The sequence below is a fragment of the Heptranchias perlo genome, chromosome 5, assembly GCF_035084215.1.
Source record: "Heptranchias perlo isolate sHepPer1 chromosome 5, sHepPer1.hap1, whole genome shotgun sequence".
Taxonomy (NCBI): Eukaryota; Metazoa; Chordata; class Chondrichthyes; order Hexanchiformes; family Hexanchidae; genus Heptranchias; species Heptranchias perlo.
This window is the reverse complement of record NC_090329.1, coordinates 77,508,014-77,534,916: the sequence shown is the minus strand read 5'-3', so window position 1 is coordinate 77,534,916 and position 26,903 is coordinate 77,508,014. Positions and strand designations below refer to the sequence as shown.

General features: G+C 43.1%; 1 protein-coding gene across 1 annotated transcript in view; it reads left to right on the top strand.

Moving 5' to 3' along the window:
• The window catches only part of lama4 (laminin, alpha 4), a 170,466-nt gene that overhangs the window by 4,842 nt on the left and 138,721 nt on the right, over positions 1-26,903 (top strand). Inside the window, exon 2 of the mRNA XM_067984688.1 lies at positions 4,885-4,986. Within this exon, the coding sequence (XP_067840789.1) occupies positions 4,885-4,986 (102 nt within the window). The remainder of the gene's footprint in view (positions 1-4,884; positions 4,987-26,903) is intronic.

The window sequence follows — 26,903 nt, the reverse complement described above, 5'->3', positions numbered from 1 at the left end:
ACAAAGTTGAATTGTAATGGAAACTCTGACAAGCTGTTGAAATCCAAACTAGAGGTAATTTGCTTATTAATTCCAAAGAAGAATTTATCATTAATAATACCTGACTGCCTGCACTTGAAGGTACCGAGGCAATGGCTCAGAATTTCATCTTATAATCCATTTCACTTATTGCTGTTTAGCAGCTGTGCATTGGCTGCCATCTTAACACCACTCAGTAGTTTGTAATTTCTGAAGACAAGAGCATTGGAACATGAATTTATTTTTATTTTCATCTTTTCTTTCTTACCTTCTTGTTTTTTTATCCCCTTCCAAATAATTCTGTAATTGACAGTGAACAACTTCTTATGATGTCTCTCTTGAAGCTAATATCCAAAATATTTAGAGAATGTAATCACAAATGTTCACAAGTTATTGTAACTCCATGACGCATAAAATAATTATTTCATACATTCTTAAGAATGATCACTACGTAAATCTAAATACACCTTACGTAGTATTTCTTGTGGAAAACTGATTGATGGTTCTCATCCAAACTGTTAAAGTATTGTGAAATGCTATTAGAAAGTGTTTCTTTGATTTCAGTTTTAGAGCATGAAAAGAACTTTTTCCATGTTTTGTAACATGCCACTGCCAGGAACTAGCATTGGGGTGGTGATTGGAGCACTGGAGCAGGCCAGAGATTAAGACACTGAAGAAGGAGCCAGGCACTGAACAGGGCAGGGGACTAGAATACCGAGCAGGCCAGGGAGTAGGGCACCGGAGCAAACAGGAAGCAAGGTCCTGGAGTAGGCGATGGATTGGAGCACTGCGTCAGGCTGGGCTTAAAAAAAACTTTGGGCCCGATATTAGGAGCGCGGCGGGTTGGCAGCGGGGGGTCGACTGGGCGTGTGGGTAACGCTCTGTCTGCCACATCACCGCCCCCACCCCACATCTCCTTCTGCACTGCCAACACTATTCTATCACATCACTCCTCACACCCACTCATCCTCATCTTACCTGCACTTACTCACCTCGCCAGTACTCATCCCACCACTACCACTCAACCCAATCCTCATACAATCTCATGGCTCTATCTCATACTCACCCTCTCATGCATCTCTTTCACGGTCAGCCTCACCCAATCTGCCACTACCTGTGCTGCAGCCACAGGGCATGCATCACATATGTGCAGTAGGAAGTGTAAGGCAAACGTGTCGTGAGCATGAAGGGGATGTACAAAGGTGTTAGAGGGTTTGTCATGGTTTTTACTTATATTTAATTTCTGATTAACTCACATTACATATTATATTGTCACCACTACTGTCACGTCTTTGCGAATCCTGTCTGGTTTGTGCAATAATGCCCTTTCCTGAGGATCACTATGAAGACCCACAACTGATGCCACCCATTGTGTCACTGCAGAGTGGGTGTAGGTGTATTTGTAGGGCTCTTTTGAGCAGACGATTGAGAGACATCAGCGATGTCCCCGGTGGCACCCTGGAAGGATGCGGAGGAGAAGTTGTTGAGGGCAGTGGTGACTTTGACAGCGACAGGTAAGAAGATGGTGCTCGGGCCAGCCGGGAGCAGCTCGTCATGAAGGACGCTGCAGTTGTCCACAACTACATGTCGCGTGATTCTGAACCTCCATGTGCACTGCTGCTCAGAGAGGTCCAGGAAGCTGAACGTTGGTCTGTAGACCCTGTAAAATCCAGGGCTACATTTCTGAACTGACAGAAGAGGCTATCTGCATAAAAGGTACAATCACTGACCTTAATCCACTTCTCTGCCTCTTGGGACTCAAAGGGCTCGATTTTCGCACCCGCAATCGGGTGCGTTCTTGGCAGGGGTGCTGCGAAAATCGGGGATTCCCGGGGCGGGTCCGGAGCCCAGCTCCAACCCGCCCACTTCCAGGTTCCCCAGTGACACCCTGACATGCGCGTGCAGCCCCCGCATGAGGTGTTTCATTGCCTGATTGGTGATCTTTGTAGTACTTTGGGGGTTGAGTCAGGACTTTTTGCTGCAATTTTTACTCAGTTCTGCTCAAAACACTGCTTTGAACCGGGGACATGGGTTTCCCAATGGGAATACCTTTATTTTGATGTTGTGATGAGAAAGACATTGAACACATAGTGGCTAGGTTGGAATCTTAGATTCAGGCATCACTGAACATGTATGTTCCCTACATGTACAGACTCACTCACCAGGGTCTACAGACCAAAAAGTCTTACTTTGGCATCCCCACAGTTTGAGGATGGTACACAAGAAGGAAAGTAAATGGAACAGGCAATCCAGCAGCTTGCTGCTAGAACTAGGAGAGCAGAAATGAGAGCCCAAAACTTTCAATAAAGGTTGACTCACCAAAAAAAGTCACCACATATCTGCCTCTTCTCCTCCACACTTTCTTACAAAGTCCCTCACTTTGATCCCCAAGGCTTCTGCCAACATCCTTCATAAGATAAAAGTCTAAATTCCTCTGCCACCGTCCCCAGAAACTTCCTGCAATGTGTCGCAGATCCTTCCACTGATACATCATCTGAACCCTATCTATGGAAATAGTCTCCACTGCCTGAGATTGATAATTCTGAATCATAATTATTCATTCCAATATACATAACCAAGTCCAATTTACTCTGACTGTCCAGAATTCTTGATTGAAACATGAATGTTAGATCCTGACCTAAACATATAATATTCCCTAATCTTCTATTTTATCTTACTCATCATGTATGTCTTTTCTAAAACTCTTGTGTCGCCTATTGTGTCCTCCCCCAGACAAGTGTACACCTGAAGTTCTTTGCATCCATTTTCTATCACAGATGCTATACCCTGTACTGAGGTGTTGAGGATAATTGACTCAATACTTCCTCAAAATTACTTCCTTAAATTTATTAGAGTTCTTTGAGGAAGTAAAGGGCAGGGTGGATAAAGGGGAACTAATGGATGCAAAATATTTGGATTTCCAAAAGGCATTCGATAAGGTGCCACATAAAAGATTACTGCACAAGATAAGAGCTCATGGTGTTGGGGGTAATATACTGGCATAGATAGAGGATTGGCTAACTAACAGAAAACAAAGAGTCGGGATAAAAGGGTCATTTTCAAAATGGCAATCCGTAACTAGTGGGGTGCTGCAGGGCTCAGTGCTGGGGCCTCAACTATTTACAATATATATCACTGACTTGGATGAAGGAACATAGTGTTGTGTGGCCAAATTTGCTGATGATACAAAGATAGGTGGAAAAGCAAGTTGAGATGAGGACACAAAGTGTCTGCAAAGGGATATTGACAGGTTAAGCGAATGGGCAAAAATTTGGCAGATGGAATATAATGTGGGAAAATGTGAAGTCATCCACTTTGGGAGGAAAAATAAAAAAGCAAAATATTATTTGAATGGAGAAATACTACAAAATGCTGCAGTACAGAGGGATCTGGGTGTCCTTGTACATGAAACACAAGAAGTCAACATACAGGTGCTGCAGGTAATCCGGAAGGCAAACAAAATATTGGCTTTTATTTCTAGGGGGATGGAGTATAAAAGCAGGGAAGTCATGCTACAACTGTACAGGGTGCTGGTGAGACCACACCTGGAGTACTGCGTACAGTTCTGGTGACCTTATTTAAGGAAGGACATACTTGCTTTGGAGGCAGTTCAGAGAAGGTTCACTCGGTTGATTCCAGGTATGGAAGGGTTGTCTTATGGGGAAAGATTGAACAGGTTGGGTCTATACTCATTGGAGTTTAGAAGAATGAGAGGAGATCTTATTGAAACAAACAAGATTCTGAGGGGACTCGATAGGGTAGATGCTGAGAGGATGTTACCCCTCATGGGGTAATCTAAAACTAGGGGGCATAGTCTCAGAATAAGGGGTCGCCCGTTTAAGATGGAAATGAGGAGGAATTTCTTCTCCCAGAAGGTCGTGAGTCTTTGGAATTCTTTACTCCAAAAAGCTGTGGAGGCTGAGTCATTGAATACATTCAAGGCTGAGTTAGACAAATTTTTGATCAGCAAGGGAGTCAAAGGATATGGGGAAAGAGTGGGAAAGTGGAGTTGAGATAAAAATCAGATCAGCCATGATCTCATTAAATGGCAGAGTAGGCTCGAGGGGCTGAATGGCCTACTCCTGCTCCTATCTCTTATGGTCTTATGGTCTTAGACTGTAATCAGAGAAGTAGATAATTTGACCAAGCTAAAGATTGAAAATCTAGGGAGTGCATTTCCTCGGAGCTTCTCCCACTTCGCCGCCATAACTTTTGTAAAAGTTCAGCCGAAACCCTGTTTAAGCATGGAATTGTGTTTTTGCCAAGCCTCTGCTGAAATTACGTTGGCAGAGTGGGAGAAGCCCTGAGGAAATACATCTCCCTAATGTTTGTTTTAATGAAGTCACAGGGAATTGCGATTTCTTCTTAAATCAAGATGAAACTAGATCAACAGTCAAAATCCTCACAGTATTGCTACTGTTACACAATTAATACTTAGTTTTGATTATTGTTTTTCAAGTGCTTATTTTTCAAGTTATTATTATTGATTTCCAAATGTTATACGTGAACATTTTTTGTGGGTGGATAATTGCTCTCATTAAATCATTATTTGTTATATGTAATTAATACAAATTATTCAATTCCAGAAGATATTATTTATTAGTGGGAAAGGTATAAAGGTAATAATCACCCTGTATTTCTTTATTACTTCTGAAACAATATCATGAGTATAAATGGCTAATTGTTGCAAAATCAATTGTTTAAGTTCATAATTGATAAGATATATGTAGAATGCACTGAGAGTAAACAAAGTTTTTGATCATTTTATTTTGTCGTTTCTGGGTTAGTATTTTTTCTAAACACCACAGTTTGTTTTTGATGATCCTGTTCAGTTAGATTTGAAATCTTGTTGCTGCTCTTTCTCAGGGCTGTACAGTGGGTTTCTACAGCACAGATTATGGAGCCTGTTTGCCTTGTAACTGCCATGGACATTCAGAGCAATGCCTTGATGATTCTGGAATCTGCATTGTGAGTAGCTGCTGCTTTTATGTATTGGATATTGTTAAGTTGGCTTTTTATCTTGCTGAAGTTTATGATTAGCTCGTTCCAACTGACTGAATTGAATTTTACAAGTTACCCTGCTTCTCTCTCCTGCCGACATCTTTCGTTCCCCTATCTGGCGGCTCTAATGACCATCAGACTCAGATGTTTTGCCAGCTGCTTCTTTTCAGTTTACACTCTCTGTAGATAATACATGGCTTTACTAGCTCGGCAAAAGCAAGCTGAGAATGATTGCAGACAACATGGATTTATCTGACACATTTTAAGTACAGCATTTTTTGTCAAATGGCAATGTTTAGCATGGATTTTTTGATAAGAAGTCCGACTGCTAGTAAAATAAGATGTCATCTGTCTCTGACTTGCTGCTTAACGGGGATAAGGGTACTAGTCCCAGTTCACATTTCCACATTAGTTCAACCCAAAATGACCCCAGCCCCTCAAACTGAAAAACAGTTTAAAAATCAAAAGTGCGAATAAGCCTTTGGCTTGCGTTTAAGTGTTCAGTTGTTTTGAGTTTTGACTGAAGAGTTAAATCAATTTAAGAATTAACCAGAGTCCAGTAATTGTGACCCACTCCATCTGAGGCAGACGGATTTGACTTTTTTAGCCTGTTACTGTACTTTCCCCTGCTGAAAAGCTTTTACAGCGTTAGGCATGTCTGTTGCTTGTTCAGCCACTCACTGCTCTCATAAGACATGTGGTCTGCGTTCTCAATGACAAAGACCGAGGCTAGGCTTTCTCACTATGAGATTGTTTACACACAGTCATTGTGCAATCATTTAATATATTTATAGGATTTGCATTTCCTCGAAACACTCAGTGATAAAGAACCTGATAGAGATCCTGCTGACACTAGAAACGTGGGGGGAAGGGGAGGGAAAAAAACGAATTACAGGCTAGAAAGTAGTCAACAGATGGGTAAGGCTAACAATACCCAAAGCAACATATGTGAATGGAAGAACAGGAATGTGCAGACACTGTGGAACATGAAAGGAGGTATATCTATGAGATGTATCTACCGGAATACTTAGAAGTGTTAGGAATAAGATGCCAGAACTGAAGGCTATAGTGGCAATAGGGAACTATGATGTAGTGGGAATAATACAAACATAGCTCAGTCCAGAGGAAGGAAATGAACTTAATATTCAAGGGTATAGATTGTTCAGAAAAGTCAGAGTGGGCAGAAAAGGAGTTGGTGTATTCTATACATTCAGGACACCTGGGAGATAAATGTAGTTGACCCCGTGGGAAGGGGCAAGATACAAAATGAACTATTCTCATTGGACATTTCAAATATGAAAAATCCCAAGCTAACACTAGGGGTATGCTATATACCTCCAGGGACAGTTTGCTCCACAGAGAAATAAGAAGGATATGTGAGAACACAATGGTGTTTTCATTGGAGACTTCAATCAACCAAATATAAACTGGGAAAACCTAAGTGGCTTACAGTCAGAGTTGATAAATGTAATGCATAACTACTTCATGACCCAGTGCATCAAGGAAGTGATGAGAGTCACTGCTCATCTTGATCTGGTATTTGTTAATGACTCAAATAATGTGCAGGAAATCTATAATGTTCTGGTCAAACCGCATCTTCAATATTGCATCCAGTTCTCCTTACCAAGAAATAAGAGACATTCAAGCACTGGATGCAATGCAGAGAAGAGTCATGAGGCTGATACCCGGGGTCAAAGGTCTGAGTTATGAAGAAAGACTAGAGAAAGTTGGGCTTTGGAACATAGAACACTTTACCTTTTCTAAACACAAAAACTTCATGGAAATTCTCAAAGCAGAGACAGAAGCACAATGGTAAGCAGTCTGTTTATATGTCAGCGTGAGGAGAATGAGTCAATCCCCTTTGCTGTGTCCCAAGCTGCTTCACTACAAATTCTGTCCACGACTGCCCAGCATGGAAACCATGGGATCAGTAGTAGGGAAAATGTTAGAATCTATCATTAAGGACGTGGTAACAGGGCACTTAGAAAATCATAATATGATTAGGCAGAGTCAACACGGTTTTATGAAAGGGAAATCATGTTTGACAAATCTATTAGAATTTTTTGAGGGTGTAACCAGCAAGGTTGATAAGGGGGAACCAGTGGATGTAGTATATTTGGATTTTCAAAAGGCATTTGATAAGGTGCCACACAAGAGGTTGTTACACAAGATTCAGGCTTTTGGGATTGGGGGTAATATATTAGACTGGATTGAGGATTGGTTGACGGACAGAAAACAGAGAATAGGAATAAACCGGTCATTCTCAGGTTGGCAGAGTGGGGTGCCACAGGATCAGTGCTTGGGCCTCAGCTATTTACAATCTATATCAATGACTTAGATGAGGGGACCGAGTGTGATGTATCCAAGTTGGCTGATGATACAAAGCTAGTTCGGAAAGTAAGCTGTGAGGAGGACACAAAGAGGCTGCAAAGGGATATAGACAGGTTAAGTGATTGGGCAAGAAGGTGGCAGATGGAGTATAATGTGGGGAAATGTGAAATTATCCACTTTGGTAGGAAGATTGGAAAAGCAGAATAGTTTTTAAAAGGTGAGAGACTAATAAATATTGGTATTAAGAGGGTTGGGTGTCCTTGTACATGAATCACAGAAAGTTAACATGCAGGTACAGGAAAGCAAATGGTATGTTGGCGATATTGCAATGGGGTTGGAGTGTAAGAGTAAGGAAGTCTTGCTGCAATTATATAGGGGTTTGGTGAGACCACACCTGGAGTACTGTGTACAGTTTTGGTCTCTTTACCTAAGGAAGGATATACTTGCCTTAAAGGTGGTGCAACGAAGATTCACTAGATTGATTCCTGGGATGAGAGGGTTGTCCTATGAGGAGAGATCGAATAGAATGGGCCCATGTTATCTAGAGTTTAGAAGAATGAAAAGTGATCTAATTGAAATGTATAAAATTCTTAGCATGCTGAGAGGCTGTTTCCCCTGGCTGGAGAGTCTAGAACTAGGGATCATAGTCTCAGGATAAGGGGTCGGCCATCTAGGACTGAGACAAGGAAAAATTTCTTCACTCAGAGAGGGCTGTGGACGCTCAGTCATTGAGTATATTCAAAACTGAGATAGATAGGTTTTTGGACACTATGGAAATCAAGGGATATGGAGTTAGGGTTGGAAAGTGGAGTTGAGGTAGAAGATCAGCCATGATCTTATTGAATGATGGAGCAGGCTCGAGGGGCCGTATGGTCTACTCCTGCTCCTATTTCTTATGTTCTTACATGGCAGTGTTTTTTTTTATTAGTTCACAGGATGTGGGCAATGCTGGCGAGGCCAGCATTTATTGCCCATCCCTAATTGTCCTTGAGAAGGTGGTGGTGAGCCGCATTCTTGAACCGCTCCAGTCTGTGTGGTGAAGGTTCTCCCACAGTGCTGTTAGGAAGGGAGTTCCAGGATTTTGACCCAGCGACGATGAAGGAACGGCGATATATTTCCAAGTCAGGATGGTGTGTGACTTGGAGGGGAATGTGCAGATGGTTTTGTTCCCATGTGCCTGCTGCTCTAGGTGGTAGAGGTCGCGGGTTTGGGAGGTGCTGTCGAAGAAGCCTTGGCGAGTTGCTGAAGTGCATCCTGTAGATGGTACACACTGCAGCCACTGTGCGCCGGTGGTGAAGGGAGTGAACATTTAGGGTGGTGGATGGGGTGCCAATCAAGTGGGCTGCTTTGTCCTGGATGGTGTCGAGCTTCTTGAGTGTTGTTGGAGCTGCACTCATCCAGGCAAGTGGAGAGTATTCCATCACACCAATATCACCACTTAAGCTGAGCTGTGGTGACTGGCGGTGCAATTTCATCCAGTGCTGCCCAAGAGAAACGGACACAGAAGTCCAAATGCTGACCGACTGTTTGACGTATGTACATCACACACAATATTAAGTTTAACATATGTTATTTTTATTTGAGTTTAAAAACAGATTACTGTGCAGGTCAGCTGAGCTCTATGTTTCTTTTTTCCAAACAGCTTTAGTTTTTTCTGTTGCCTCCCTACCCTCAAACCTTTGACTATTTGCAAATACAAACATTTCAAAATAGACAGCAACGAGAATTTTAATGGGTATCCTGGGATATATATTTAGCACATGTACGAGACTTCAGAAACAGCCCTCTGATCATTTTGATAGGGTGACAATTACCAATGGACAAGTATAATATTTGATCTAAAAATGTCCTTTTCACCAGTTGAACCCAATTAAAGTTAGTTCATTTGCACTAAAATCAATTCCATAAAAATGTCATTCATGCTATAATGATATTGTAAATGTACAAGGTTTTATGTTTTTATTCTCCTGCTGTGTAAGTCGACCGGTTTTTAGACAAATTTGATGAAGATTGGTGAAGAATTTTTATTGAATGTTATGAAACTGTTGGATCACAAGTTCTTCCTGGTCTATAATTATAGATTTCAGTATTTAGTACCCGTCCACCCACATGCAATTTTAGATATTATTTGTGACGAAAGTCTGCTCTACTATTCACAAAAAATTGTATGTGAAGTTTATCATTTCCATGCGAATTACTCCATTGAACAGCAGAATAAATAGTGTCACAGAAAGTGGGTGTTATTTCCATTGACTTTGTTGTTTTAAAATAGTTGTTGGCTACTAGCAATATAGGGACGCTACAAGGGAAGCTTAAATTGGTCTGCCCACTGAAGCTGATTTTCATCTGCGAGCGCGGACAAATGGACACAGGGGTCAAACGTTGATGGTCTACGTAAAACAGACAGACAGACAGAAAATGTCAATAGAAGCCATCTCTATCCCTGCTGGGCAGGTTTTTACCACCATCCCCCCCTCCCCTCCACATTGAAAAGGATTTGGCCCCCATTCCCTGCTCCCCCCTACATTGAACAACATTGTTTTAATTATGTTTCCAACATCAGCTTGAATAATCTCAATGACCCCAGTGTTCACATCTGGTGCAAAGTTGGCATTTTATGAATAAACCCAACTACCAACACTCACCTGCCTGCGAGTGAGAAGGTTGCTCAGGAGGTCCAAGACATTTTGAAAATGTATCTTCTGTGTATGTGGGGTGTAGCATATGTGCAGGCTAGATAAACCTGCAAGATATTGTGGGATGGTTTTTAAAGTTTCCAGAAATGTAAGCATGGGATCACTGTATGAGTAGAATGAACGGAGGGTTGAAAAGCTGCTGATTTTCTCTGTCCGCGCTCCTCCCCTCCCCGCCTCTCCTGAGTGTATTAACTCCTTTCTACATAGAAACATAGAAAAGAGGAGCAGGAGTAGGCCATTTAGCCCTTCGAGCCTGCTCCGCCGTTCAATATGATCATGGCTGAATCTCTATCTCAATACCATATTCCTGCTCTCTCCCAATACCCCTTGATGCCTTTTGGGATACAGTTCCATAGATGCTGAGTGCCCTCCGTCATAGATCTTAGCATTGAGTGTCAGGAGGCTATTTGACCACAAGGAGATCAGAAGAGGGGGGCCCCGTCACAGCCAAGAACGATCTTGTCCCCTCACCTGATGCGTGCGTATACACTCATGCTTTTCCAGCAGCAACCACTGGGTATCAGTCTACAGCTGATCTCTGGCTGTTTTCCATTCCTAACTCAGGGCACTAGGATCAATTATTGTGCCACACTTTCTTGTTCTCGTTGCGACCAGCAAGCTCAGAACAGGCTAGCCATCAAACCTAGGACTTTTCTGGTGTTTATGGTTTAGCTATGCACTGAATAAAACTTAATAGTCCACCTGGGAAACCCCAAGGATTTCAGTTCTGACAATATCTTGATCACTAAATTCTTGATGCTTCCTTATTTCTATTTTGTGTACCATATGCTTGGATCATTATTAATGGTTAGATACAGAACAGTCTCTGACTGCTTTGGGTTTGGCAAACTGAATGAAAAATACTGTAAACCTCTGATAACATGTATTTAGTTTTTCCTCTGCTGGTTTCTCAGTCAATTCCAGTTTCAATCCCTATAATTGACATATGACTTTATTACAGGCCTCCCTATTCATTCTATCCTCCCCTCCTGTCCAGAAGGTTTATTACAGCGACCAATAACTATTGTTCCTTTACTATTCTTGAGCTATAGTTCCAGGTTCCACTAATGAGCCAGGCTGGCTGACGTCAACAGTGACCTGAAGTACTGTGGACCTGTCTGGCTCAGGTATTAGATTGACAGGTCTGCAACAGGGTTCACTCGGTTCCAGTCTTTCATCACTAGATCTGTCATCTTGAAACTACCTCAACCCCAAAGAGACCTTGCTAATCACCCTTCCTCTAGGAGCATTATCACTAGTTGGTCATTAGACAATTGACAAGCACAGCTTTGAGCCCTTGCTAAGTTAGCATGTAAGGAATCTTACAACACCAGGTTATAGTCCAACAGTTTTAGCATATACTAAGAGTAGCAAGGTGAGCAGCACAACTCACTGTGAGTGCATTGCCACCAAACTCCAGACCGCAGAATAGACACACATTATATTATGCCCCATCAAAAGATGGTTCCATTAGTTACAGATTTGATGAAGTAACGGAGAGGGTTGATGAGGGTAGTGCGGTTGAAGTTGTGTATTTGGTCTTTCAAAAGGCATTTGATAAAGTACCACATAATGAGGCAGGAAGGGGAACAGCCAGAAGTCGTGGTCCATGTGGGAACCATTGGCATAGGAAGGAAAAGAGTTGAGGAAAACAGAGTTTCAGGACCTAGGGAGGAAGTTAAAAAGCAGGACCTCAGAGGTAGTAATCTCTGGATTATTCCCAGTGCCACACGCTAGTGGGTATAGGAATAGTAGGATAAGACAGGATAATACATGGCTGGAGAAATGGTGCAGGAGGGGGAGGGCTTCAGATCCCTGGGTCACTGGGACCACTTCTGGGGTAGGGGAGATCTGTTCAAGATGGACGGGTGGCACGTCAGCAGACCTGGGACCAATGTCCTCGCGGGGTGGCTAACTAGTGCTGTGGAAGAAGGTTTAAACTAATTTGGCAGGGGGTTGGGCACCAGGATGAAACATTAGAAAGAAGAAACAAGGTGCACAAAGGACTAGGAGGGACAAGTAGCACTAGAGTAAAGAATAGTTCAGAAATAGGAGGGATCAGACATGGGGCAAATGCGAGGCAATCTAAGATAAGTTTATAGTGCATGTACATAAACGCACGTAGTGTGGTAAATAAGGTTGGTGAGCTGCAAGCTCAAGTCATCACATGGGACTATGATATAGTGTCAATAACAGAGACCTGGCTCAAAGAAGGGGAGGATTGGGTACTTAATATTCCTGGCTACAAGGTATTCAGGAAAGATAGGGAAGGAAAGAAAAGAGGGGACGTGGGGTGCGGTGGCAGTATTGATCAGAGAAACTATTACAGCACTGGAAAGGGATGATGTAGTTGAGGGACCAAAGACAGAATCTATTTGGTTAGAATCAAGGAAAAATAGAGGAGCTATTACGCTACTGGGTGTATATTATAGGCCAACAAATAGTGGGAAGCAGATAGAGGAGCAAATTTTCAAGCAAATTACAGAAAACTGCAAGTAATATAGAATAGTGATAATGGGGGACTTCAATTATCCCAATATATACTGGGACTGTAATAGTGTAAAGGGTAAAAAGGGGGAGGAATTCCTGAAATTTGTTCAAGAGAACTTTATGGAACAGTGTGTTCCCAGCCCAACCAGGAAGGAAACAGTGCTGGATCTAGTTCTGGGGAACCAAGTGGGGCAGGGGAAGCATGTTTCAGTGGGGGAGCATTTGGGGAACAGTGATCATAATATCATTAGGTTTAGAATAGTTATGGAAAAGAACAAGGAACAATCAAATGTGAAAATGCTTAACTGGAGGAGGACACATTTCAGTGAGTTAAAAAGGGATCTTGCACAGGTGGATTGGAATGAAAAATTTGTAGGCAAAACAGGACATGAACAAGGAGGAGATGATTTGGGTTCAGAGTAGACACATCACTATGAGGAGGAAAGGAAGGGCATCCAAAGCTACAGCTCCATGGATAACTAATGATCTGGAGATTAAAATGAAACAGAAAAAGGAGGCTTATGATGAATGCAAGGTTTATAAAATAGTAGAGAACAAGACTGAATAAAGAAAGTACAGAGGAAATTTAAAAAAGGGAATAAGAGGGGCAAAGAGGGAATATGAATAGATTAGCAGTTAACGTAAAAGGGAACCCAAAAGTCTTTTATAAACATATAAATAGTCAAAGGAAGAATGGGAGTGATTAGGGACAAAAAAGGAGATCTTCTTGTGCAGGCAGAGAGCATGGCTGAGGTACTAAATGAATACTTCACATCCATCCTCACTAGAAAAGAAGATGCTGCCATTGTAGCAGTAAAGGAGGAGGTAGTAGTGATATTGGATAGGATAAAAATAGATAAAGAGGAGGAACTTAAAAGATTGGCAGTATTCAAAGTAGAAAAGTCACCCAGTCCAGATGGGATGTAGCCTAGTTACTGAGGGGAGTAAGAGTGGAAATTACGAAAGCTCTGGCTACAATCTTCCAATCATCCTTAGATATGAGGATGGTCCCGGAGGACTGAAGGATAACAAATGTTAAACCCCTGTTCAAAAAAGGGGAGAGGGATAAACCAGACAATTACAGACCAGTCAGCCTAAGGTCGGTGGTGGGGAAACTTTCAGAGACAATAATCCGGGACAAAATTAATTGGCACTTGGAAAAGTATGGGAACATAAATTAAAGTTAGCCTGGATTTGTTAAAGGAAAATCGTGTTTGACTAACTTGATTGAGTTCTCTGATGAAGTAACAGAGATGGTTGATGAGGGCAGTACGGTTGATGTGTCCATGAACTTTCAAAAGGCATTTGATAGAATAACACATAATAGACTTGTTAGCAAAATTAAAGCCCAGGGGTTTAAAGGGACAGTGGCAGTGTGGATGCAAAATTGGCTAAGGGACAGAAAGCAGAGAGTAGTGGTGAATGGTTGTTTTTCAGACTGGAGGGAAATATACAGTGGTGTTCCCCAGGGGTCAGTATTAGGACCACTGCTCTTTTTTGATATATATTAATGACCTGGACTTGGGTATAGAGGGTATAATTTCAAAGTTTGGAGATGACACAAAATTCAGAAATGCAGTAAACAATGTGGAGGATATTAACAGACTTCACGAGGACATAGACAGACTGGTGAAATGGGCAGTCACATAGCAGTTGAAATCTAACGCAGAGAAGTGTGAAGTAATACATTTTGGTAGGAAGAATGAGGAGAGGCAATATAAATTAAATGGTATAATTTTAAAGGGGGTGCAGGAACAGAGAGACCTGGGGGTGCACATCTTTGAAGGTGGCAGATCAAGTTAAGAAGGCTGTTAAAAAAGCATATGGTATCCTGGGCTTTATTAATAGAGGCACAGCGTTAGAAATTGGGCTGTGTCGTACTCGTTGTTCCGGCGCTATACGGCCTCCCAAAGTCCAGCGTGACGTGCCATGTTGTTATAGATATTATTGCGCGCGCAAATACTGAATACCGGCAGCGTGTAAAGTAGGGAGAAAATGTGTACAATCAGTGTGCAACACTGATTTAAAGTGATAGACACCATTTTGGGACTTAACGCTCAACTCAACGCATAATTGAGGCTAATGGAATGCTTGCCTTTATATCTAGAGGACTAGAGTACAAAGGGGCAGAAGTTATGCTGCAGCTATACAAAACCCTGGTTAAACCGCACCTGGAGTACTGTGAGCAGTTCTGGGCACCGCACCTTCGGAAGGACACATTGGCCTTGGAGGGAGTGCAGCGTAGGTTTACTAGAATGGTACCCGGACTTCAAGGGTTAAGTTACGAGGAGAGATTACACAAATTGGGGTTGTATTCTCTAGAGTTTAGAAGGTTAAGAGGTGATCTGATTGAAGTTTATAAGATATTAAGGGGAATAGATAGGGTGGATAGAGAGAAACTATTTCCGCTGGTTGGGGATTCTAGGAGTAGGAGGCACAGTCTAAAAATTAGAGGCAGACCTTTCAGGAGCGAGATTAGAAAACATTTCTACACACAAAGGGTGGTAGAAATTTGCAACTCTCTTCCGCAAACGGCAATTGATACTAGCTCAATTGCTAAATTTAAATCTGAGATAGATAGCTTTTTGGGAACCAAAGGTATTAAGGGATATGGGCCAAAGGCAGGTATATGGAGTTAGATCACAGATCAGCCATGATCTTATCAAATGGCGGAGCAGGCTCGAGGGGCTGTATGGTCTACTCCTGTTCCTATATTCCATGCTCCTATAGTCTTAACCATGCACATCTGAACATGTCTTAGACGGCCTGGAGGAACCCCCCACCAGTGCTATTTAAAGGGACCATGCAGGTGTTGCAGGTTAGTTGCTGGATTATTGCTTCTGACTGCTGGTGGAATGGGAAGTGTTTTTTGAAGCTTCGTATACTTACTGAGAGTTGTTCCAGTACATGTGAGAGTGGTTTGGCAGGTACTGCCTTAAGGATTGGAAAGTTACTACCATGGTTGAACAACATTCCTGGCAACCATGGGTGGTCTGCTAGGGCTGCTGCTGGGCATTGAGCATGACTGGGAGCATGCAGAGAGGCCACGCGCAGCAGGTCAAGCTGCGAGGAGATGGAGGACGAGGAGGCGCAGGGCACTGAGCAGGAGGCCCTATCCAATGAGGGCCTTCCGGGATCAATTCTCTTACCTCAACATGAGTGAGGAGCATTGCATCCAACAGCTGAGGTTCACCAAGGAGGCCGTGATGGAGATCTGTCAACTGCTGCAGCCACAACTGCAGCCTCAAAGCAGGGCAAGGACAGCATTACCTGTGCATGTGAAGATAACCGTGGTGCTAAATTTCTACGGCTCAGGATCATTTCAAGCCTCTGCTGGCGACTTGTGCAACATCTCGCAGTACGCAGTGCACTACTGCATAAGGGAGGTCACAGACGCACTGTACCACATGAGGAACAGGTTCATCACCTTCCCTCTTGACGGAGACAAGCAGAACAAACAAGCATGGGGGTTCACTCGCATTGCTGGCTTCCCCATCGTGCAGGGTGCCATCGACTGCATGAGCATTGCCCTGCATGCCCCGCATATCAACTCGGCCGTCTTCGTCAAATGAAAGGGCTTCCACTCCCTGAACGTACAGCTGGTGTGTGACCACATGCATTGAATCATGGAGGTTGATGCCCGCTACCCTGGGAGTAGTCATGATGCCTTCATTATGCGGCAGTCCAATGTGCCAGCTATCTTTCACCCGGCTCTGCAAGTCAAAGGCTGGCTACTGGACGACAAGGGCTATCCCCTCACGCCGTGGTTTATGACTCCGGTCAGGAACCTATGCACAAGTGCGCAGCAGGCCTACAATGAGAGCCATGCTGCCACATGAAATGTTGTGGAGCACACCATAGGCCTCCTCAAACAACGCTTTCACTACCTGGACTGTTCTGGAGGAGCCCTGCAGTACTCCTCAGAGTGGGTGGGAAGATTCGTGGTGGTATGTTGCATGCTGCACAACCTCGCCATCATGAGGGAACAGCCCTTGCCACCGATGATCGGAGAAAACCCTGAGCCAGAGGTGGAGGCTGAGGAAGAGGAGGAGGAAGAAGAGGCTGAGGAGGAGGAGATGGTGGAGCCAGAGGAGGAAGTGGAAGAAGACGCAAGGGTGCAACAGGAACCACACGCCTTGTCTGCAACGGCTCTGCGTGCTCGCCTGATCCGTGCCCGCTATCAATAATATCAACTACATCCCCCAACTCACCAACAGTCCTACACTCCCCACCTTTCCACTCCCACATGACCATCAAATCGCCCTCCATCTGATTACACATTGGGTTCCCCCTCAGCTTATCCCACAAATAAAAACCACCACCAAATGCAAATTCAAAGTCACATTTATCAATTAACAAGTAAAATTATAGAAACAGAACAGATCTATTCACCCTTGTGCATTGCCTAAATGCCTGTTGTTCGTGTGCCTTTACCTATTCTAGTGCTTCTACGAGGTGCCTCCCCAGTGGCTGGAGCATGGGTGGTGGAAGGCTGCTGCCCTTCAATGGAGGAGCTTGCAGATGGCCTTGGAGGATGACCTTGAGCAGCTCTGGACCGGGAGGGCCCGGCTTCAGACTGCACTATCTCAGCATAGGATGCAGCAATCCGGCCTGGCTGGCCGATAGGCAACAACAAGGTCACTGGCGGAGTTGCTGGGGTGGGAGCAGGAATGCTGTCGTCTGGAGATAGAACAGCAGGTCCAACTGCCACTCTCCCAGGGTGGCGCCTCAGAAACCCTGGTGATCAGCTGGGGAACGGATTGCTCGAGTGCTGTGAGGCCCTGGAAGCCCCGTTCCACAGTGGTCCCCAGAGCCATGACAGCAGCAGTCTGAGTTTCCTTTGCAGCAGTCTGAGCTGCAACTGTAGCTTGCAGACCTTTGATGACATTGGTTTTGTGCTGCAATGGAAGCCTGGACATCGGCCATCAGACGCTGCGCATGGTGGGTTCCACAGGTGTGCTGATGGTGGTGACCACCCATTCCATGTTGGAGAGGTTGGGCTCCAAGCTCTGTGCAAAGCCTTGTGCCAAGTTGGAGCTGGACTCCTCCATGCCCCTTTTCATTGTGTATAGGCTTTCTGGCAGGCTTTCCAGTGCCCCAAGCATTTGGTGGTGTACGCCCATCAGCCTTCTTCTGTAGCCTGGCCCATCAAAGTCATCATCTGACTCCTCTGCAGCAGAACTAGTGAGTGACCTCGCCCTCCAGCGAGTTGGTCCTGTGGTATCTATTCCCCCCGCCCCGGCACCTGTGCACTTGTGCTCGGTGTCTCACCACCTCCTCTTCCTCCACCTCGGATGGTGCCGCCACGAGTTCTTGGGTATCTGTAATGACAAAGGAAACAGGTTGAGTTGTGGAGCGGGGAGAGGAGCAAATAAGACATGTGCAGCACGTGAGTCAGAAAAGATTATGGGAGGAGGGAGATGTGGAAAATGAGAAGGAGCATTAGATATGGAGAGACCCCCCCCCCACTTCATTGGGACCTCCAGCGCGGCATGTGGTCACGGCTGCAACGCGGTAATGATCTGAAATTCAGTCTCCTTCCGGGGGTGAGGATGTGTGGGTGTGCCTGTCCTCCGTCAGGTCTCTCCTTCTGCTGGCTGTTATACGCAACCTTCTCCTGCAAGACAGAGAGCAGTGTGTCAGTGAGTCTCCTGCAAGTTGTCTGGGTGATGTGCCTGTCATGGTCGAATAGCTGACAGTGTGTGTGACCTATGATTGGTGGTTGTGCAGCCTGCAAGTGTGGTACTATGTGCGGGTGAGATGCAGCATGCCGAGTGCAGCATTGCGTATGGATGGGCAGTGTTTGTTGGTGGGTGGGTGACAGGGAGTGTGATGCGTGGAGCAGTGGTGCAGTTGGTAGGATGTGCCATTTGACACTTGCATTCACTCACCTTGACCACTCGTGTCAAATCATTGAACTTCTTTTGGCACTGCACCCACGTACGTGCAGTGCAATGCTCCTGGCGTTTACTTCCTAGCCCACAGACTCCCAATGCCTGCGGAGCTGGAGTCTGGAGGGTCTCCTGCCACCTGGCGGATACATGTTGGCCCTCCTTTCGTCCACCCCCTCTACCAGAGCCTTCAGTGCATCGTCGGAGAAACGTGGGGCCATCTCTCGCGCCGGTCCCGCCATCCTTCAAGCCATCTTTCCCACCTCCCAGTAGACTGTGCATGTCCCATTTAAAATATGCACCTGCACCTTTAAGAGGTGCAGGTTGCCGATGACGTGCATTGAGCATGCCTCATTTTGGTCTTCCTCATTCTCTATCATGGTAAGTGGCAGGCAGCTCGGAATTTACACGCTACTCTCGCCCGATTATAGGCCTTATTGATTTTTTTTTCCTCCATAGTGTACAAAAGCAAGGAAGTTAGTCTAAATCTTTATGATACACTGGTTAGGACTCAGCTGGAATATTGTGTTTAATTCTGGGCACCACACTTTAGGGAGGATGTCAAAGCCTTAGCCCAAGAGGTTTACTAGAATGGTACCAGGGATGAGGGACTTCAGTTATGTGGAGAGACTGGAGAAGCTGGGGTTATTCTCCTTAGAATAGAGAAGGTTAAGGGGAGATTTGAGAGAGGTGTTCAATATCATGAATGGTTTTGACAGAGTAAACAAGGAGAAACTGTTTCTGGTGGCAGAAGGGTCGCTAACCAGAGGACACAGATTTAAGGTGATCGGCAAAAGAGCCAGAGGCGACATAAAGAAACATTCTTTTATGCAGTGAGTTGTAATGATCTGGAATGTACTGCCTGAAAGAGTGGTGGAAGCAGTTTCCATAGTAACTTTCAAAAGGGAATTAGATAAATACTTGAAGGGAAAAAATTTACAGGGCTAGTGGGACTAATTAGATAGCTCTTTCAAAGAGCTGGCACAAGCACGATGGGCCAAATGGCCTCTTCCCGTGCTGTTCCTACTCTGAATAGACTTGTTAGTATAATTATAACCCATGGGATTAAAGGGATAGTGGCAGTGTGGATACAAAATTGTCTAAGGGACAGAAAGCAGAGAGTAGTTATGAACGGTTGTTTTTTAGACTGGAGGGAAGTATACAGTGGTGTTCCCCAAGGGTCAGTATTAGGACTATTGCTCTTTTTGATATATATTAATGACCTGGACTTGGGTATAGAGAACATAATTTCAAAGTTTCCCGATGACATGAAACTTGGAAATGCAGTAAACAATGTGGAGGATAGTAACAGACTTCAGGAGGATATAGACAGACTGATAAAATGGGCAGACACATGGCAGATGAAATTTAAGGTGATCGGCCAAGAGCCAGAGGTGACATGAGGAAACACTTTTTTATGCTGCGAATTGTAATGATCTGGAATGCACTGCCTGAAGGAGTGGTGGAAGCAGATTCAATAATAACTTTCAAATGGGAATTGGATAAATACTTGAAGGGAATAAAATTACAGGGGTGCGGGGAAAAAGCAGGAGAATTGGACTAATTGGATAGCTCTTTCAAATAGCCAGTACAGGCACGATAGGCCGGGTTGCCTCCTCCTGTGCTGTACCTATTATGATCATAGTTGAAAGAGGGGTGGGGAGCAGATGGGACCAAAGGCATGAGTTAATATATAAATACTGTGGCTACAAGAGCAGGTCAGAGGCTGGGTATTCTGCGGCGAGTGACTCACCTCCTGACTCCCCAAAGCCTTTCCACCATCTACAAGACACAAGTCAGGAGTGTGATGGAATACTCTCCACTTGCTTGGATGAGTGCAGCTCCAACAACACTCAAGAAGCTCGACACCATCCAGGACAAAGCAGCCCGCTTGATTGGCACCCCATCCACCACCCTAAACATTCACTCCCTTCACCACCGGCGCACTGTGGCTGCAGTGTGTACCATCTACAGGATGCACTGCAGCAACTCGCCAAGGCTTCTTCGACAGCACCTTCTAAACCCACGACCTCTACCATCTAGAAGGACAAGAGCAGCAGGTACATGGGAACAACACCACCTGCACGTTCCACTCCAAGTCACACACCATCCCGACTTGGAAATATATTGCCGTTCCTTCATCGTCGCTGGGTCAAAATCCTGGAATTCCCTTCCTACCAGCACTGTGGGAGAACCTTCACCACACGGACTGCAGCGGTTCAAGAAGGCGGCTCACCACCTCCGTCTCAAGGGCAATTAGGGATGGGCAATAAATGCCGGCCTCGCCAGCGACGCCCACATCCCATGAACGAATTTTTTAAGAAGTGAAGAAAAAAAATATACGTTGTATTAAAGCATACTATTTCACCTATTATTGAATACTATTGTTGAACTTCATGTTAAGGTCCTGGTGACTTTGCAACTGTTGGAATAATTCAAATTAATCCATTTGCAATATTTTACTGCAAACCTCACAAAGCCAGATGAAAAAAAGTCTGCCAAAATAAACAGAAAAAGGCGGTAAAGTGGACTTTTGTTGCCTGGTTTACATTAAAAATAATTTAAAAGACTGATGGCCTGCTGAGAAAAACAAACCGTCTTGCCAAAAAAATGGATGCATGGCATCCTAATATGGCCATTTTACTTGCAATACATGCAAGAGGCAGCTAAGTGATGCCAGACACTCCTAATGTCACCTTATTACTATCACTGTTGTTTGGCAACCACATAGCCTATGGTGAAGTCATTAATGGTTCATATTATCCCAACCAGTTGGCAAGAAGTTTCCCTTTGTGGCAGTATGGTTCTTTACCTGACTAAATGTTTAAAATCACCCACAATTTAAAGCAACTTTCACTCATTTAAGTTAACCTCATAGAAATAGCAGTTTATTGTGAAATCTATTTGTTTTAATTAGGAAGTTTAAATATTCTTTACTGTCATATATAGTTTGAGACAGAGATTCTTAAAAATCCAGAACATTTTGATACAAGAAACTAAACTTAATTGTGGATCTTCTATTATATTGTTCACGGTATATTGGAGAATATGCTGGTTTAAAATCTCGGTGCACCAAATGTCAGTTGTGCACAGCACTTATTTTGGGGAAAAAGGGAGGGAGGAGCACACATGCCTTACTGAAAAAAACAAGTTGCTCATTAGCTGGAAATGAATTCTTCCTTAGTAAACTGAATTTTCCAACCTAATCTGGGTTACTTTATATCACACTAGAGTTAAATAGTTACATTGCAGAGATTGCTCCGGCATTCAACATGTGCCAGATTGAGGCCCTAAATTCAGTTCATAGTAGAGGGAAACAACAGAATTAACCTAAGAGACCTGTGTTTTAACAGTATGTTCAATACGATTGTGAACAATGACATTTTCCACTGTAACTGTATTTGAAATGCAATTAATTCATGCGGAAATAGGGTCATTAGAGGTCAATTTATCTCAATAATAGCACTGAATTGTGCAGAGGTATGTAGGTTTTGATTTATACCAAACAAATCACTCACAAAAATGGGTCTTTTCAGTAATCATAGGCACCAAGCCAAATTTCCAGTATGCCACTTCAGAGAGATATTGTGTTTCTGGAGCCTTATGTCTGGCATTCATGAAGGAAGTTTGTGCTTCTTTCCTCTATTCTGATTGTTAAGCATGCAGTAAAATTGAAACAAAAATATAGCAGTTAAGGAAATGGTTTTTTTAGTTTTAAAAAGTGAAAAAAATTTATGACACTGATTTATTCTCACAAAGCTTGGCTCACATGTCATAACAAAGACATAGTTACAATATAACAAGAAAAAAGTTTAAAACTAATATATCCATTTTTTGGATTATTATGGTTGCCTCCCAGGATATATCTGAAGCATTTGAAAAAACTTACCTAACCTCTGATTAAAGGACTTCAGGCTGCTTGAAGAATTAAATCCTTTTTAGCTTAATTCAACAAGACCAGGATGTACATCACCTCAGATTGGTGAGGTGATCATTCTATTTTAAACTATAAACTATATATAAATAGTGAAATAAATAAATATTGAGAATAATTAATTACTAATTAATTTAAAATCAAGCTAAAATCTATCTACTAAATATAATGTAGACCTTGGTGGGGGTGGGAAATTGGATAAGGCCTATTATTGGGCGCGGGTGGCACGATCCGCCATTAAACAGGGCCCAATGGCCCCTGCGCAGGCAGGACCAGAACTTCGTCCGGCCATGGATTTACGTTCAAGCAGCATTGAAAAGTAGGCTTACATGACGATTGAAGTAAATGTGCACTTCCCACCAGCAGGGGGAGCCCCAATCTCTTAAAATTTCTTAAAGGTTGCCGGTATCTGTTATTTGCTAAAAATAACAGTCTGCTGTCTGCATGGAGTCTGAACGGAGATCAGACATCATACACGTAAAGCACAGATGCAGGTCCTGTCTCTATTTTTACATAATTAATACTAACAAATAAAAACTAGGAATGGCAGAGTACGTGAGCTGGAGTGCAAGTTAGAGACTCTCTGACACATAAGGGAGAGGAAGGAATTGTTGGGCAGTTTTCTCCAGAGTACAGTCACACCTCAGAAGAAAGCACAGGTACAGGAGAGGGAGAGTGTGACTGTTAGTCAGCAGGGTAAGGGGAACCAAGGAGTAGTAGAGAAGGAGGACCCACAGACACTGGTCCTATCCAACAGGTACAATATACTTGCTATCTGTGAGGATAATGATGCAGGCTGCGGGATGGACAGCCAGAATGACACCATGGATCAGGAGGCAGGCTGAGGTGGGGAGGAGCAGAATAGAAAGATTGTAATCATAGGGAATTCGATAATTAGGGGGTTAGATAGCATCCTCTACAGTTGCGACCAAGAGTCCAGGAGGGTGTGTTGCCTACCTATTCAAGGGTAAAGGATATCTTGAAGCAACTGGAGAGGAACTTGGAAAGGGAGGGGGAGGATCCAGTTATCATGGTCCATGTTGGGACCAATGACATGGGGAAGAAAAAGGAGGAGCTCCTGCTAAGAGAATATCAGAAGTTAGGAACTAAATAAAAAAAACAGGACCTCATGAGTGGTTACTACCCGAGCCACATACTAATTGACATTTCATGGGACACTGGCACTAGTACTGGGACAGGAAGGAGCTGCACCATTGGGACAGGTTCCACTTGAACTGGAATGGGACAAGAGAGGAATCACTGCTGGATCTAGTAATGGGAAATGAACCAGAGGTGATAAGAGAAATAAACACAGGAGAACATCTAGCCAATAGAGTTCATAACATAATAAGCTTTAAAATAATGATTGAGAAAGACACAAGTAAGATAAGGACCAAAGTGATAGATTGGAAAAAAGTTGATTTTGATGGGATCAGAATGGAACGAGGGAAGGTAAACTGGAAAAAAAATGACAAAGAGATAGAACAGCAGTGGGAAATATTTAAAATGGTGATCAATAGAGTTCAAGAGAAATATATTCCTCTAAAAAACAAGAACAAGCTAGCCAATAATGAAAGACTATGGATGAATGAAGAGATAAGAGTAAAACTGAACTAAAGAAAAAGGCATACTCTAAGTACACAGACAATAAAGCAGAGTTTGACAAAAGGGAATACGAAAAGGTTAGGAAAGAAGCAAAAAATAAAAAATTAGGAAACCAAAGAGGAGCTACCAAATTAAATTATCAAGGAATATAAAAAGAAATAATAAAATATTCTACAGACACATAAATAACAAAAGAAAAATCTGGGTAGGGATAAGGCCACTAAGGGATGTACAAGATAAACTCACAGGTAACAACAGCAAAATGGCAAAATATTGAACAGTTACTTTGCCTCAATGTTTACCGGGGAGACTAATAAGGTGGGCGTAATATTAGAAGAAATCAAAAAAGATAGAAAAACATTTAAGATAGAAAGGGGGGAGATAATTGATAAACTAATCAAACTTAGAGGGATAAAACCCCTGGTCCGGATAGATTGCATTCACGCATATTATGGAAGTTAAGGAAGAGATACCTGAGGCACTATTACATATATATAAAAGTTCATTGTAAAAGGGAATAGTGCTAGAGGACTGGCAGACAACTAATGTTATTCCTATATTTAAAAAGGGATTTAGAACAAGTCCAGGGAACTATAGACAAATTAGCTTAATGTCAGTAGTAGGAAAGATAATGGAATCATCACTCAAAGATGTATAGAAAAACGTTTAGGAAACAAAAATATATTAAAAAGCAGTCAATACGGATTTCAGAAGGGAAAGTTATGCCTGACCAACCTCATTGAATTCTTTGAAGAAGTAACAGAAAAAGTAGACAAGGGTAATGTAGTAGATGTAATATATTTGGATTTTCAAAAGGCCTTCGATAAGGTATCGGATTGTAGACTCATGACTAAGGTCAGAGCATGTGGAGTCAGGGGACAGGGAGCAGAATGGATAGCAAATTGGCTACAAAACAGAAAACAGAGAAAAGGCATTAAGGGTAGCTATTCAGACTGGCAGAAGGTGGGAAGTGGTGTTCCTCAGGGATCGGTGCTGGGACCAATGTTGTTCACAATTTACATTAATGATTAGGACTTGGGAATTGGAAGTACAATTTCAAAATTTGCAGATGACACCAAATTGGGGGTTATAGTTAATATAAAGAAATAATGCGTCAAAATGCAAGAAGACATTAATAAACTTGCAGAATGGGCATGTAATTAGCAACTGAATTTCAATATAGATAAGTGTGAGGTGATACATTTTGTTAGGAAGAGTAAGAAGGCCACATAATGCTTGGATAATGAGAGTCTAAATGGGGTAGAGGAGCAAAGGGATCTCTGGCTACAGATACACAAATCACTAAAAGTAGCGACGCAGGTTAATAAGGCCATAAAAAGGCAAACCAACCACTGGGGTTCATTTCTAGAGGGATAAAATTGAAAAGCAGAGAAGTTATGTTAAACTTGCATAGAACCTTGGATAGACCACACTTGGATTACTGTGCACAGTTCTGGTCTCCATATTATAAAAAGCATATGGAGGCATTGGAGAAGGTGCAAAAAAGATTCACAAGGATGAAAAAGGATGGCACTGCCAAATTTAGAGCCCCCTGGTTGTCTAGAAGTATACGGGGCAAGATAAAGCAGAAAAAGTAAGCTTATGACTGTCACAGAAAACAAAATTCTGCAGAAAGCCTAGAGGAGTATAGAAAGTACAGGGATGACGTAAAAAAGGAAATAAGGAAAGCAAAGAGAGGGCATGACAAAATATTAGCTAGTAAGATTAAAGAAAATGCAAAGAAGTTTTATCAGCACATTAAGAACAAGAGGATAGCTAAGGGAAAGGTGGGACCTATCATGGATGATAAGGGTAACTTGTGTGTCGAAGCAGAGGATGCGGGTAGAGTTTTAAATTAATATTTTGTCTCTGTATTCACAAAGGAAAGGGATGATCTGGGCTTAGTAGTTAAAGAGGAGAGGTGTGAAATATTGGATAAGGTAATCATAACAAGAGAGGAAGTACTAGAGGAACTGGAATCCTTGGAAGTTGATAAGTCACCAGGGCCGGATGGATTGTTTCCTAGGCTATTGAAGGACTCCAGGGAGGAAATAGCAGATGCTCTGAGGATCATTTTCCAATCCTCATTTGAGGGGAGGTACCGGAAGACTGGAAGACTGCAAACGTATACCATTGTTTAAAAAGGGTACGAGGGAAAGGCCGAACAATTATAGGCCGGTCAGTCTTACCTCGGTGGTGGGCAAACTATTAGAATCAATACTGAGGGATAGGATAAACTGTCACTTGGAAAGGCATAGTTTAATCAGGGATAGTCAGCATGGATTTGTTCAGGGAAGGTCATGCCTTACAAATCTGATTGAATTCTTTGAGGAAGTGACAAGGAGGATTGATGAGGGTAGTGCAGTGGATGTTGTCTACATGGATTTTAGTAAGGCATTTGACAAGGTCCCACATGGGAGACTGGTCAGAAAGGTAAAAGCCCATGGGATACAGGGAAATGTGACGAATTGGATCCAAAATTGGCTCAGAAACAGGAAACAAAGGGTAAAAGTCGATGGATGTCTTTGCGAATGGAAATTTGTTTCCAGTGATGTTCCACAGGGCTCAGTGTTGGGTCCCTTGCTGTTTGTGGTAGATATTAATGATTTGGACTTGAATGTAGGGGGCATAATTGGCAAATTTGCAGACAACACAAAAATTGGCCGTGTAGTTGATAGTGAAGAGGATAGCTGTAGACTCCAAGAAGATATCGATGGGTTGGTGGAGTGTGCGGAGAAATGGCAAATGGAGTTCAAGCCGGAGAAGTGTGAGGTAATGCACTTAGGGAGGGCAAATAGGAAAAGGGAATACACAGTAAACGGGAATAGATTGAGGGGGTAGAGGAAGTGAGAGACCTTGGAGTGCATGTGCACAGGTCCCAGAAGGTGGCAGTACAGGTGATAAGGTTGTGAAGAAGGCATACGGAATGCTCTCCGT